The following is a 15,819-nucleotide window of genomic DNA, read 5'->3' as shown; positions in this document are numbered from 1 at the left end:
TGGCGAAAACAACAATGAAAAGAAAACAAAGCCAAATGACACTATTGCAGTGTTTCAGTAAGCCTGCTGCTTGCCCTGTTACTACTGCCGCTTCGGGGGCCACTACAGCTGCAGCTAACGCTAGCGTTTCGGAAAGGGAGCCTGATGACTGTGAAGAGGCCACAGCAGCTTTACCTGATGGTAGGGAATTAAGGGGAGCCTGCTGACGCTATCGTCGTACCTGGTAAGTGGAACTCGTGTATGTTGTAATAATAGTAACCGCTATTGTAACAGCAGGTGATTGGCACATTGAATTATATCTAAAACTAGCTAACTGGTGGTTTGGTTGAAATTAAGGAGGTGCGGCGGCTGCTGCTCAGTGTGTTTGTGTGTGTGTGTGTGTGTGTGTGTGTGTGTGTGTGTTGTAGATGAGAACTCGACCTGGCCGCGATATTATAAACCCTACATAGGCCTCGCCAAAATCCCGTTTCTGGCTTTGTCACGTGTGCGCCACCGTAGCAACGCGAAAATATGTTGTTATGGGGTTAGCGCTCATCAAGGAAACGCTGTACACCCACAATTTAACCTGTCTAAGTTATCCACAATCAACATTAATATAATACCAATAACGTATCCAAGGAGCAGAGGCAGACCTTGTAACCTAAAATTGTTAGGTTAGTCAACTTAAGGCTATTCTTTCCCTCACAATCATAATTTCAACCCCATGGTTCACTTTTTAGACGATTCATAAGTTATGTAACTTAATATTTTGATTATTTTTAATCAAAACCAAAAATAATCTAGACTTCCTGCTTAATTTCGTTTTCAGGGCAAACACTTAAATCATAAGACAAACATCCTAGTCATGTCTTTCACTTCATTTACCAGAAAGTTTACATTTTCTACTATTAGCCTAGGCCTATAGTGTATAGTGCACAGTGTTGTATAAAGAAGGCCTGCTGAAAAGCTATAGGCTACTTGGGTAAAAGTAATGAAGTATCAGACATCGAAACTACTCAAGTTTCAATGAGCAATGAGGATCATGAACAGAGGAGAGCACATAAGACTGCCATTTTAATTATTATTTTGCCACTAGGGGGAGAAATTTACTAACTTTGGCGACCCCTCACTCTCGCCAGGAGCGACTGCAATAATTGAAAATACCACCATTCATTTAGATAAAAGCAGATCTAAAAATAGGGTCCAGGGTCTTAAAAATTGAAATTCCCCTTTAAAGAAGACACTCCATGGATTTCATGAAATTTATTACAATTTTGACTGTATTATTACAATTCTAAAAGGAGAGAGAAAAAAATCATTAGGTTGCTACTGCATTTATAAAGGAGATTGGATGTACAGTATATCACACTATCATGTGCGACTAGTCTGCTGGGATCTCGCAACTTAACACTTTGTTCCCTGATGGAACAGGGAATCTGTCTGGCCAGACAGATAAGCCAGCCCCTTATGTCTTAACATGACTCCTTACGATGGGACTGGACCTCCGCCAATAGGGGCTCAGGGCCCAACAACCGTTTTTGTTCTCAAGCTCTTTTTCAAATAGATGAATTCAAATAACACCGTCACCAACCTAGATTGCCATTCTAATGGCAAGGAGTCCCTGGGGTTCCTCAAGAAACCATAGTTTTGAGCTATAGGACCTGCGCCCAAGCAATGGAGCCCATTTCCTTTTAGGGAGTAGAGGAGCTTCTGCACAAAGCTAAGAACAGGGCTGAGCTGAGCTGAGCCAATATGTGGAAAGCTATAGCTTTTTTTTAACCTTCAACACCCAGGTACCTGACACAAATCAGTTCATGGAGGTCCATTTGTACGTCATTGGTCACTGGAAAGTGCTATTGCTGAATCAATATAGTTACCATATTTTTCGGTGTATAAGTCGCACCTTTTTACATAGTTTGCCAGGCCCTGCGACTTATACACAGGTGCGACTTATATATGAAAATAGTTTGGCCTTATACACCGGTGCGACTTATACACCTGAAAATACGGTAGTTATTACTATTATTCATATTAGAAACAAAAGCAAGCACTTTACCAAGTATCACTTGTCCTTTTTAACTGCTAAAAAAAAATCTATTGACAACATGCTCGTGTTATGGGTGTGAGTCTGTCATAGGCTCTAACCTCTATGAGGCATCTACAGTAGTTGGGTATTCCTTATGGGAAATAGTACTAAAATAGTTGGATACTTCTAATGGGATATTAAGCTAAAACATGAACATAAGTGAACAATCTACCAGCAAATTGTGCTCAATTACAATATTTCTCTAAAAAGAGAGAACAAAATCATTAGGTTGCTAGTGCATTTATAAAGGAGACTGGATGTACAGTATATCACTCTATCATGTGCATGCATATGGCCCTCAGTGTGTCTTCCCTAAGGCACTGTTTTCTTGGACACAGAAGGAAAGATTGTGAGGTGCGGGCTTTGCTCTTCCCTTCTTGTGGTAGCCGTGCTCCTTCTTAGAGCTTTTTGGGGGCCGGCCGGCTCCAAGGCTTCTCCTCCCACCCAAAGGGGTCTTTCTTCGTCTCACCGCTGTAGGTTGGACACCTATTGTGGTGGTTGTTTGGAGGAAACCCCTTGGTCTCTTCCGTCCCATCGGTTGGGCTTGTGGTGCTTTCCCTATGGAGAACAAAGCAGACTGGATGGCTGAGTCTGTGTGGAGCTTTGAGAAAGTGGACAGAAAAGCCTTAACAGGTGCGCTGTAGCTCTCATCCTCCTCCAACTTCCTTTTCAGGTCTCCAACAAAGTCATCCAGCTGCCTCTTCAGGTCCTCTGTGTCTGATGTGCCTAGATAGATTAAATGGTAATTAATTTGATGCTGAGTATCAGTCAAGGGTAGCGATAGGATCTGAGGATTAGTTGTGACCTTACTTGTTCCAGCTACTGAGCTGCTAGTAGCTTCATAGGTAGCATCAGATGCCTCATCTTGATGTGAGGGTGGTTCGCCTGTCAGGAAGTGGCAAAATGTAGATATTATGTAAGGGATAATGCCCGGAGTGAATTGTCATCCAGCACAGTTAAGAATTGCGAATAATTTTACACTTTTTTGAATGGGACCAATCTCAAATATATGTCCCTAAAGTGTAAAAGACACGGTTACTGCCCTTTGATGCAAATGCAAACTTTTTCATCTGCAACATTCACTGGACAGCCTTTATTGAAACAGCCTGGAGACACACGTGTCTGTCTTTCATGTAGGTAGCTTGTCCTGAGTGACAGCCTTATGGGCTGTTTTTCTTTTAGCCCAGCTGCGCCTTTGTCTTGGCTGTAAGACACAAGCACCTCCCGTTACTGCTGCTGTGCTGCGCACTGCTTGCAGGTGCGTGACATTAGACTAAGACTCTACTACCCCAAGGGGTACGCGTACCCCCACTTGAGAATCAATGCTTCAGGCTATGGCACTCGTGCAAGTGCCCATGCCTGGCCTATCTATATAATGTCTCCCACTCTCCCAATCACTATGTTACCTCCTGATCTCACCTGAGAGGGTCGGAGCAGTCCCAGCAGAAACTCCATCTCCAAGGTGTTCTTCTAGTGGGGGAATTAGATTAAATTATTAAATGAACTTTTTCTAAAGTTCTAAACAAAACTTTATCAATCAAGTTATCAAACATTTTTATATGTTTTCCCCCGCGATTTTGTAGGAGATCACGTTATCCTCCCCAGTTCCCTTCTCCCCTCTGGTGGCCTCTAGTGGTAACAATCAAACCATATTTTATCAATTAATGGACGACCCACAAGGTCTGACCCCAGATCATGAGGCAAGCTGTCAGTGTGTTGTTTAGGTAGACTGACAGGTTGTCTCCCCTCATCTGGAGTCAGCGATTAGGCTCTTTTGAGAGAGGTCCATTGGATTGGCTTGTGTTCCCCTTTTACAATGTTTGTACTCACCCATTACAGGCGTTTGAAAGGCCAGACTTTCAAACCAGTGCTCTGGAGTGGGTCTGCCTGTGTGGCAAATAAATTTGTTTCAGAGTACAATACATCTACTGCCACAAAAAACACATTAACACTTTGGGAATAAGGGTTAGGGTTGTCATTACCAAAATGTTCACTTCAATCTCAAAACGACATTCAGTATCACGAAATTGAAAGTTTGGCAAGCAGGAATGACAATTGTTGACGTATCGGTTCATAAGAAAGAAGTTGATGTTAAATCTAACTGAAATCTGAAATAAGTCAATAGTGAATGGTTAATTTGATTCATTGAAGCCACTTTTGACATGCAATTCGATTTTCATTGACCCTGATGTGAACATACTTTCATATCTTGTACCATGACGTATGCAAACCAGACATCAAAAACATGGAATCTCACCAGAGGCAATCTCGTGGAACATTCTCCGCAGTTGAGGTGTACTGGTTGCCGGTATTGCCTCGTTGACATTGAATGTACAAACAACTGCATTTTGGTGTTTGCAGTTTGCACCGGTCACCCCAACAGCACACGTACACACACTCAGTGATGTGTTCACATGGTACCAGGTGGTACCTGATCCACTGGGGACAGTGAAGTTGGTGTCGTCCTCCTATTTTTGTAAAGTAAAAGAAACAATTAATAAGGGTGCACCAAATTACATGGGAACACACATAGCTCCACAAAACAAGAGCGTTGCGGCGGCCCAGATTTGATTCCAGCTCAGTGCATGTCCCGCGTGTAATCCCCTCTATCTCCCCCCTTCATTTTTGATTGAATCTTATAAAGTAGACCTTCCTATCTCTATGGAGTGTTTATTTTGGGTGAGTAAGAAATTGTTTATTTTCCCAACGGGTTTGTTGCTTGTGATTGCATTGGTTAGACGAGTGTCGCAGCTCCAGCGTTCACATTTTAGTGTGACAGTGCACCTGTGCTGTGCGCTGCCCATATATGGGCTGCCGACAGTACTTCCGAGACAGACCCCGTTCGGCAAGCTATAGTTAACTGTGACCTGCAGACAAAATAAGGGTAAGAATGCTACAAACTGTCCTGCAAGTATGCAATGTGCCTTACCCGTGTGATTCTCTGGCAGTCCACATCTGAGGTAGATGGCCTTGGTTGCCGCCTGACCACCCTGTTGCTGGCAAAATCAGTGAGGCGCCTGATGTAATAGTCCTCGAACCGGGTCACCATAAAGTCAACCAGTTGGGAAAGATTGTAGGCCTTAAGCCTGTGCAGCACATTGTCTTTGATAACCTTCATGGCACTCTCGACATAATTATTCGTGTTGTTCCCACGAGTAACTAGATGTGTGCGCAAGCACAGGGCCCACTCCTCGCGTCTCCCATACACCTAGAAAGTAACAATAAGCTTACAGACCACACTTATAAACATGAGTAGCATACATAATTTGTGACACTGATAAAAAATACTTTAAAGTGCAACCAATTGAATAAATATTGTATTTAGGGATGCCACGATACCACTTTTTCCCTGCCAATAGCGATGCCTGAAGATAAATATCTGACAAGACCAACGCCGATATCTATTCTCTTGGAAATCTGCTTCCAATTAACAGAGACACTAAAAAAAGTGAATGGTCAAGCCTTGGTAACCAATAATGTGCTTCATCATGGATTTCTTTTTCCATCATGAATCAATTGCTGGTATCGGTTGACAGCATCGGCAACTAAAGAGAAGTAGCTAAAAAAACGATACCAGTATTTTTAGTAAATGTCGGCTGATATCGATACTGGCCAAATTAATATATCGGTGGGATCCCTAATTGTATTGTTATTTTCTAAAATCACATACCTTTGCCACATGCTTGAGGAAGTTTGGGTATTTTTTAGCGAGAATCCCATTGTTCAACTCAGCATATGCAGCAGACAGCTCCCCCTCCGTGCTCACATACACCAGGCGCCTGAACTCGGTCAACAGCTGGGGTCGGTCCTCTTTGACAATCTTATTGTGGCTGTCCCAAAGCCAATGCCACATTGCCTGCAGCAGGTGGAATGTACAGAGCAGCAGCCTGGATGTCGGGAAGGTGGCATGGAGGGACTGGCGGAGGGCATCACAGTCGTCCGTCATGATGGTCTGGGGGCCCTCCATGCCACGTCCAAAGAAGCCGTCTGGTGGCAGAAGACCTTTGAGTAGAGTGAATCCAGCCTGCAGCGTTGGTGTATTTTCAGATGTTGTGATGAGAACACCTAAAGGGACCCCCCCTGCGGCACAGTGTGTCATCAGCAAGAAAATGCGATGGTTCTCCCGGTCACAATTCCCTGAGGAATCGACAAAGACTAGCTCTCCGCTCTGCTGGGCTGCTGCATGGACACGCTGCATAACGGGTGTACAAATGGCCACTATGAGCTGTCCATCCTTTACCTCCATCTGAGCACATCTGCCACCGTGCTCCTGGTTGATGGCGTCTAATCTTTTTTGAAGATCCACAGCCATCCCTTCGCCTGAGGGAACTCCATAGGCCTTTGCGAAGATTTTGTAGTACAGCCTGTGACGAAAAACAAAGACATCCGTTGAAAATGGTCAATCAGTTTGTTTGCTTTTGATCGTTTTGATATTTTCTTCCGATTTAATTCATTCATTAGGTCGTCCTCAGACAAGTTTGCTAACGTTTTTTTCAATCTTCTCTTTCCTCCATACACTTGGCCAGCTCTGGAGGGCTCTCCACCCCAGCATCCTGCGCTAAAACCTCCAAAAAATATTTTTGTGGGGCGACCCTTTGATTGGTGCCCACATGCAGGTGACTGCTCCCATAGTACAAATCTGCCAGCTGGAAGCTCCGGCCGGGTTTTGGTGACAGTGGACAGTGACCTGCAAATTGCATCGTCCTGAAAGCAACTTCACATGGTCTCTAAACATGGTCTCTTACCTGTAGCAAAACCCAGGGTCAGGAACAATTGACCGATCTGCAGCCACCAGAAAATAGTCGTCACCTTTCTCCTCCTGCAGGTCATATTTTATTGTGTCAAGGGCAGATGAGGGGGAGTGGCCTTGTTGGAAAAGGTCACTCAAACGCTCCACTGTCTCTTTGGAAACATCTCTCTTCCTTAGAGCATCCGCACTAATAAGAAGGTGGTTGTGGTTGTTGTTCCATTTCACCTGAAGCAGGTACCCTTCCCCCAAATGACGATCTGTTGATCTTGAGTAGGCAGGAGAGAAGTACAGTGTAAGACGTATGCATACTGTATCCAAATGTTTTGGTCTGCAGTTTTTACTTACTACTATCCTGATTATATTTGGACTTTTTGACTAGACATTACATTATAGTGGTCCATAAACAATCAAATAACTTTTTTTCAAGGGATAACCTACATATTGCCGTTTAATATCTACTAGTGAGTGAGAACATTATAGACACACACACAAACTCACACACACACATACAGAGAGAGAGGGACAGAAACACAGACAGTCAGACATAAATGCACAGACACAGGCACGTAGAGAGAGACACAGAGACACATGACACCCACATGCACCCACATACAGAACACACACACACACAAACACAAACAAAATTTACCTTGACCTCCTGTCCTCTGTACTCCTTTTCAGGACCACAGTCATGGTGGCAGGACAGCGTGTGTCCTTGGGCCCGGAGCAGTGTGTCTTGTGTTGACATCTGTAATCAACCTGTAAAATAATCAATTATCATTCTGCTTGTAATTCTCTATTGTTTGAGACACACTTGGCCTTTTCCAATACTGACTTAGTATAGACTTGTGGACTTGGGCCTAGGTTTGGTTCCATACGTTTTGCTATGGAGGGGAGGGAATGGGGGGAGGCAAGGGAAACAACACCCATCCTCTCCCTTGATCCCCCTCTCCCCTCCTCCTCCTCCTCCTTTGTGACCATATCAAACCTACGCCCAAGTCCACAAGTCCAATACTATACTAGCAAGTCAGTATTGGAAAAGGAAGACTGTCTTTGGATGCCCTCAAACTTTGCCCTCAAACTGTCAAACAATGCAGAAACTCAAGATTGCTACCCTTCCATTCTACACTTACTTTGTATGTGTTATATTTCCCTGACTCAGGGTAAGTTCTGGCCTTCCTCCACGTGATGGTTGACGAACTCTCAAAGGCAGAAAACCAGTCCTCCACATCCTCTAATTTACAAATCCTGACCTTCAGCCTCACTCTCTCCTCCTCTCCTACCTCACAAATGATGTGGGAATATCCAGGTGGCAACACTTTCTGTCACCCATATGATAAAGTCAATACATGGTGAATAACCCCATATTGTGGCAGTCATAATTCACTGTCTTTACTGTATTGACTAGCCACAGGACAAATGTCTTCTTCATTTCCGTCACGGATTCAAGGTAATCCGCAGTTTATTATTGACTCCAGCGACTGTTTATCAGCATTTCCCCTCCCAAAAATCCGAATTGTGATTCTGCCTCTTGCAAGGTGGGAGTTTTAATTCTAAGTGCCTCCTGGGTGAAATGAGTTGACTTCTGAACACAATTCAGATTTTTGGGAGGGGGAATGCTGATAAACAGTCACTTTGAAGTCACCTTGAAACCGTGACAGAAATGAAGAAGACATCCTAATCCTGGGGTGAGTCCGAATCAATTTGTAAAAGGCTTTGCCAATCGACAGATATGACTGCATGAAATGGCGAGTGGGTTCGAGATAGCAGTGTAAAGATGAGATTTGGACTGTGGCAAATCAATACGGTAACAACAGTGAATTATGACTGCCACAATATGGGGTAACATGGTGAGCAAAACAATCAAAACGAATATTTTCAAATGTTTTGTTGGTTCATCTTTAAATAAGTGTCAGCTTATTACACTACACTACTCTTAAAAAAATACTTGCACCTAACCTCGAGCTCTTTTGCTTTCTCCTCTGCAATCTGAGTGGGCTTGCAAATCTGACAGCAAAGAATATCTGCCATTTCTGTAAAGCAAAAGGAAGTAGGGGATGAGCAGACAGAAAGTGTGTGTGTGTGTGTGTGTGCGCGTGCGTGCGTGCGTGCGTGCGCGCGCGCGCGTGCGGGTCGAGAGAGAGAGGGGGCGAGAGAGATAGGAAGGGACTTATGGGTGTGCAGCGAGGGGAAGTTCATCTGGAGTGCGCGTTTTGGCATGCTAAACCTCACTTTCCTTCACAAAGTCAACTCTACTTGTGCAGTATGTTAGCTAGCTGGTAAATAGTGAGATTGCTTTTTATACACAGTTAACAACTTACTGATCAGCTTTCTTAAATGTGAGAAAGTCTATTTATTAGATATATGTTCATTTTCAGACAACTAACGTTACTTACCTCCGTTCTGTTGTTGACAGCCAGCAGTCCAAAATTACAAAAGCAGCCAGCTGTCCAAAATTGCGAAAAATACAAAATTACAAAATTGAAGGTAGCTAACGTTAGCTTTGCTTCGCACCGAGTTGATAGTTGATTGTTTCCTTAGCAACGCAGCGGAAATCCGGCGTCCGTTCGCGAGATTTGGGACAGGGTACGGGATTTTGGCGAGGGCTATGTAGGGTTCATAATATCGCGACCTTGCCCAGCCTTGTGGAGTGAGAGAGAGTCAGGCGAGGGAATTTAAAAACAGGCATCATTGGTTAGAGTGGAGAAACGGAAAGTTAGGTAAATATTAGAGAACATTTAAAGCTGGTAGAAACAATTTAAATGTACAAAGTTAATGCTGTATTCAAATGTCAATATAGTTCATTCATAAAATTGTTAATAAAAATGAAATTAATTCATTGTCATCTTAAAGGTCCATTAATTAAGACACCATGTACACCATTAATTGACTAACTGATATGTTAGATATACAGTGGCTTGCAAAAGTATTCATACTCCTTGAACTTTTCCACATTTTGTCACGTTACGACCACAAACATAAATATATTTTATTGGAATTTTATGTGAAAGACCAACACAAAGTGGCACACAATTGTGAAGTACAAAGAAAATTATACATGATTGAAATTTTTTTTTACAAATAAAAAACTGAAAAGTGCGGTGTGCAAAAGTATTCAGCCCCCTTTTCTCTGAGTGCAACCAATTGCATTCAGAAGTTGCCTGATGATTGCTGAATGATCAAATGTTGACCTAATGACTAAATAGAGTCAACCTGTGTGTAATCTAATCTCAGTACAAATACAGCTGCTCTGTGACGGCCTCAGAGGTTTGTTAAGAGAATATTGGGGAGCAAACAGCATCATGAAGTCCAAGGAACACACCAGACAGGTCAGGGATAAAGTTGTGGAGAAGTGTAAAGCAGGGTTAGGCTATAAAAAGATTCCCACACTTTGAACATCTCACGGAGCACTGTTCAATCCATCATCCGGAAATGGAAAGAGTATGGCACAACTGCAAACCTACCAAGACGCGGCCGTCCACCTAAACTTACAGGCCGAACAAGGAGAGCACTGATCAGAGATGCAGCCAAGAGGCCCATGGTGACTCTGGACGAGCTGCAGAGATCCACAGCTCAGGTGGGGCAATCTGTCCACAGGACAACTATTGGTCGTGCACTGCACAAATCTGGCCTTTATGGAAGAGTGGCAAGAAGAAAGGCATTGTTAAAAGAAACCATAAGAAGTCCTGTTTGCAGTTTGCCAGAAGCCATGTGGGGGACACAGCAAACATGTGGAAGAAGGTGCTTTGGTCAGATGAGACCAAAATTGAACTTTTTGGCCTAAATGCAAAACGCTATGTGTGGCGGAAAACTAACACTGCACATCACTCTGAACACACCATACCCACTGTCAAACATGGTGGTGGCAGCATCATGCTCTGGGGGTGCTTCTCTTCAGCAGGGACAGGGAAGATGGTCAGAGTTGATGGGAAGATGGATGGAGCCAAATACAGGGCAATCTTGGAAGAAAACCTGTTGGAGTCTGCAAAAGACTTGAGACTGGGGCGGAGGTTCACCTTCCAGCAGGACAACGACCCTAAACATAAAGCCTGGGCTACAATGGACTGGTTTAAAACAAAACATATTCATATGTTCGAATGGCCCAGTCAAAGTCCAGACCTAAATCCAATTGAGAATCTGTGGCAAGATCTGAAAACTGCCGTTCACAAACGCTCTCCATCTAATCTGACTGAGCTTGAGCTGTTTTGCAAAGAAGAATGGGCAAACATTTCAGTCTCTAGACGTGCAAAGCTGGTAGAGACATACCCCAAAAGACTTGCAGCTGTAATTGCAGCAAAAGGCGGTTCCACAAAGTATTGACTCAGGGGGGCTGAATACTTTTGCACACCGCACTTTTCAGTTTTTTATTTGTAAAGAAATTTTTAAATCATGTATAATTTTCTTTGTACTTCACAATTGTGTGCCACTTTGTGTTGGTCTGTCACATAAAATTCCAATAAAATATATTTATGTTTGTGGTCGAAACGTGACAAAATGTGGAAAAGTTAAAGGGGTATGAATACTTTCGCAAGCCACTGTAGTCACAATTCGAGCTATTGAAAGAGTGGAATTTTTGCCTCGACCGTCGCCGCTAAACAAATGCAAATCAATAGCTCCGATAACGACGGGCGCGGTCAAACATCGGTACACAAAAGAGCCACTCATATCTATGGCTCTGTTAGCGACGGGCGCTTGTAAACATCTGATCACAAAGAGCCACGCATATCAATAGCTCTGACAACGACTCCTAGAGGATCAATACTGAGTCTCATCAGCAGCCAGTCAGACTAGCTTGGTCTAGTCAGAAAGGCACGAACTGAGGAAGCCTCTTGGATGAGAGGCGAAACGTCTTCACAGATATATATCAAGTCCAGTTGCACTTGATTCAACTCCTTTGGATTTTGCCTCCTTTTGTCTATTTTTCATGCATTTTCTTAGCCATGGCTGAAGATTCTAAACAGTTCATTAATATTTTCTGGCCCTGTTCAGCATGTCTTAATGCTAATATAGATACAAAAAGGACAACTTTTATTATAATGTTAATTACTGATGTTTTTGTTTACCTCCGGGTTGTGCTATCTGCAGTGCAACAAAATCAACTGGCATCCTCACAGAGAAAAGGGTGTCTACATCTGAGGAGTGGGTGTCCTTTAAAATCCAGTACTCAGGCACAAATGACAGACAAACAGCTGTAGCGTCCTATAGGAACAAAATTCGACGACATGAGACATCTAGGGCACACGAAATAGCTCAGGAGATCACTGAAAAAGGTAGACGGGATCTACTTGGAAATATAGTGAGAACTGTATCAGAGACTGTGTTAGCTGAGGCTGATGCTGTATTCAGAACAGCATACTATCTTGCCAAGATGAACCGACCGTTCACTGACCATTATGATCTCATTGAGCTTCAGCAAAAAAATGGTGTCAACATGGGCACTAGTCTGCACTCGAGGTACAGTTCCACAGCAATTGTGTAACCCATAGCAAAAGAGATGTTGAAAAAAATTGTTGACAGTATTGTCTTCTTCAAGCAAATTGTCTGTTCTTATTGATGAGGCTACATCTCTCAGCCACAAATCTGCCATCCTCTATAGATGGAGCTACTCATGAATTTTTGTTTCTGGATTTGGTTGAGCTGGAAAGCCAAAGAGCAGGGGGTATAGAGGAAGCTCTGTTGAACTGTTTGAACACTGCAGGCTTCAGTGAAGAATGGCTTCAAAAGAACTGGGTCTCATTTGTTTCTGATGGTGCCAGTGTCATGCTAGGCAAGAACACTGGTGTGGCAACCAGGCTGACTGCAAGATACCCTAACCTTTTCACATGGCACTGCATGAACCACCGTTTGGAACTGGCTGTATCTGATGCCGTGGATGAGGTTCAGGCATTCAACCACTTCAAGGTGTTCATGGAGAAGATCCACAATCTCTACAGTCAGTCCAATAAGAATGCATGGGAACTTCTGGAGGCAGCACATGAAGTGGGCTCACAAGTCCTGAGTATTGGCAGAGTTTTAAGTACGCGATGGGTGGCCAGCAGCTTCCGTTCTGTAAAGGCTGTGTGGAGGTCATATGAAGCACTGAACAGACACTTTGAAGATGATGCGGGAGACCAAACAAGAAATAGCAAAGAGAGGCAAACTTACAGAGGCCTGGCATATCGTATGCAAAGCAAGGAATTTCTGTGTGACCTCGGACTCATGTATGATGTACTGTCTGAACTCTCAAACCTGTCTCAGCAACTCCAGGCCCATTCAGTCACACTTTTGAAAGCAGACGAGTTTCTGAGGTGCACCATCCGAGTCCTGTCATCATTCAAAGACTCTCCAGGAGATAAATCTGAAGAGGCTTCGCAAGCACAGGCTTTGGGACGTTTTGGATCGGTTTCCCTGGATTCAAATGCAAAGCTTACACCAATCAATGCAAAGCAATTCCTCCAAAGTCTGATCAACAACATGGAGAAGCGCCTCTCATTTGAAGGTGAAATGCTTCGTGATCTCAGCATTCTGGACACCAACACCTGGCCATCAAGACCTGACATTCGGCATAGTGAGTTACAAGTGAAACGACTGTCCAGGTGGTTCAGTCTGTGTGAGGAGCAAGCTGTTAATGGTATGAGAGATTTCCTTGAGCACCCAGACAAAGAGCCTGAAAGCCTAAAACCACTCATACGACGCATGCAGACCATCCCTTGCAGCACTGCTGAATGTGAAAGGGGTTTCAGTCTGATGAACAATGTATGCACAGACAAGAGATATACACTGTTGTTGTCCAATGTATGTAATTTAATGATGATCAGTATCAATGGGCCCCCTTTAAATCTTTTTGAGCCAAGGCAGTATGTCACAACTTGGTTGAGAAGCCATCGCTCTGCCACACAGGCAAAGAGAAAATGCACACTAAAGAAACTTGAGTACAAACACATTTGGAAGGCTTTGTAGACTACAGGCTACTTAACCCACCCGCACCTTCCCTTCTAACCCCACCCCAAGAGCACTATGAGAAGACACTTGACCAGGTAGAACAAGACTTGGAGAGAGTTCCGTCCTTTTTCCAGGGCTTTTGGGCCAAGAACACACAGTAATCCCAGTAATCATATGATGATGATGTTAAAGGAACGCAAACAGTTTTGAAATCATTAGTTTGATAGTTATTGAAAGTGAGTTGAGGTGTGGACCAGTGATGTAATTTGACTGTTTACAGACTGTTTACATTTTTCTGATACTAATGTTGTAATGATACAAAGCTGGTTGAAAATCGGCAGTTACTTTAGTGCCTTTCCAAGCTTCAGAGAAGTTTATTTGTGTGGTTTGCACCATTTTTTGCACTTGATTGCTGAAACTTTATTTGTATAAGTATATTGTTATTTATTTATTCATTCATTTATTTTTCTGTATTTGAAAATTATTTGTCTTGTCACTGGCTGTTCAAAGGTTAATTAAAGTCCAGCTGCTAGTGATTGTTTTACATCTTGTGTTGCTTACAATACATTTACATTTAGATAATACATAACCAGTCTTTCATGATCTCAATTATGTGTGGATGCATACTTTATGCATTAATGAGCGTGGTGGTTCTTGTGTGGGGCCGTTTTGGAGCAGCTGCTGCTCTGGGAGGGGTGCTGCGGGACCAGTGGTGGATCTAGAGATTTTTTTCCTGGGGTGGCAAAGGGGTGGCAAGACTGTGTCCCAGAGGTGGCAGCTGCCACCCCTTGCCACCCTGTAGATCCGTGCCTGTGAGGGGGAGGGGGATTCTAAATCGGCGACTTCTGTTTGAGATGAGTTTGGTGCGGGTCTCATTGACCTTCACCATGCATGTACATAAAATAAACTTTAAAAACATATTATCTGATTTATAAATGGGGTGGCAACTTGAGTGGCAAGACTGTGTCCCAGAGGTGGCAGCTGCCACCCCTTGCCACCCTGTAGATCCGCCCCTGTGCGGGACAGATGTTGCTCCAGGACAGGGGTGTACGAGGCTGGAAGGGGAAAAATCAGAGTATTCCCGCTAGAATAAACTAGACTACACCACTGAATGTAGGCATACCGCAGCTCCATCTGAAAAGTAACTGAGGCTGTCTAATAAATGTAGTGGAGTAGAACGCACAATATTTCACCCTGAAATGTAATTGAGTGGAAGTATAACTTAGCATCAAATGGAAATACTCAAGTAAATCTACCTGAAATGGGAACTAAGTAGCTACAGTAGCCTACCTGAGTAAATGTACTATTTTCCACCACTGTACTGTAGTAGTGGGTATGGCTCCTCACAAAAATAATACACTTTCAAATTGGTCAGATACATTTATTTCACAACAACAAAAGTAGGCTACATGCAGGACTGCAGTCAGTCCTGACATACAATTCACTTTAATTTAACAAGAACAATTACAAAATGCAGGTGAATTGGAAAACTGTGGCCAGTGATGGTTTCTAGCTGGTTGAAAAGAGGCTTTTACGTTCAGACTGAATATTTAAACATTTGATTCGCGCGAGTGCAGTTTTATCGAAATGGTTAAACAAATGTATGTTTTGTGACACGTTGATTTTGTAACCGCATTTTAGCTGGTTGAAAAGAGGTCTTGACTTTCAGACCGAATATTTAAACAATTGATTCGCACGACTACAGTCAGAAATATAAGCTGAAGTCCTCTTCCATGTCGAAAAAGCTGCCAGAATATATACGCTGCTGTGATTGGTTGATTAGCTGTGAGATTTTGATGACAAAACAACGAATCACAGCAGAGCACGCAGCGGAGGTCCCTCCCCCTCCCTCCGGACGATCCATTCTAGCATCAACCAAGAAGAAACGCCGGTATCTTTTTTTTGTTCACTCTTATATAACTTTCTTTCATATGGATGATGCTGGTCAGTGATAGACATTTTAATAATAAAAGACCACATCATCCACCAAGACAACTTCTCCTGTGTATTCTTGGCAGGACAGACAACACAACGGTCACACTAACGGCAGCCAACATTAGCGCCATGGGAAAGTGCAAGTTTA

At 43.3% G+C, this 15,819-nt stretch overlaps 2 protein-coding genes across 2 annotated transcripts; both read right to left on the bottom strand.

Annotated features, from left to right (window-relative positions):
• Nucleotides 1-2,303: 2,303 nt before the first annotated feature.
• LOC130125479 (uncharacterized) lies at nucleotides 2,304-5,183 on the bottom strand. Its single transcript, XM_056295057.1, has 4 exons — nucleotides 4,995-5,183; nucleotides 3,472-3,535; nucleotides 2,876-2,950; nucleotides 2,304-2,791 (listed from the first exon to the last, which is right to left on the bottom strand). The coding sequence occupies exons 1-4, from the start codon at nucleotides 5,181-5,183 to the stop codon at nucleotides 2,364-2,366; spliced, it is 756 nt and encodes a 251-aa protein (XP_056151032.1). The 3' UTR covers nucleotides 2,304-2,363.
• Nucleotides 5,184-5,886: 703 nt separating this feature from the next.
• Nucleotides 5,887-9,337, bottom strand: LOC130125478 (uncharacterized; the record flags this gene model as incomplete). The annotated part of the gene is made up of 5 exons (XM_056295056.1): nucleotides 5,887-5,952; nucleotides 6,306-6,429; nucleotides 6,811-7,080; nucleotides 7,465-7,574; nucleotides 9,212-9,337. Coding segments are annotated over 5 exons (696 nt in total), but the record flags the coding sequence as incomplete, so codon positions are not given.
• Between the last annotated feature and the right edge of the window lie 6,482 nt (nucleotides 9,338-15,819).

The sequence above is a fragment of the Lampris incognitus genome, chromosome 15 (assembly GCF_029633865.1).
Source record: "Lampris incognitus isolate fLamInc1 chromosome 15, fLamInc1.hap2, whole genome shotgun sequence".
NCBI classification, from domain to species: Eukaryota; Metazoa; Chordata; class Actinopteri; order Lampriformes; family Lampridae; genus Lampris; species Lampris incognitus.
Note: the sequence above shows the minus strand (reverse complement) of the source record. Positions and strands in the feature narration are given on the sequence as shown.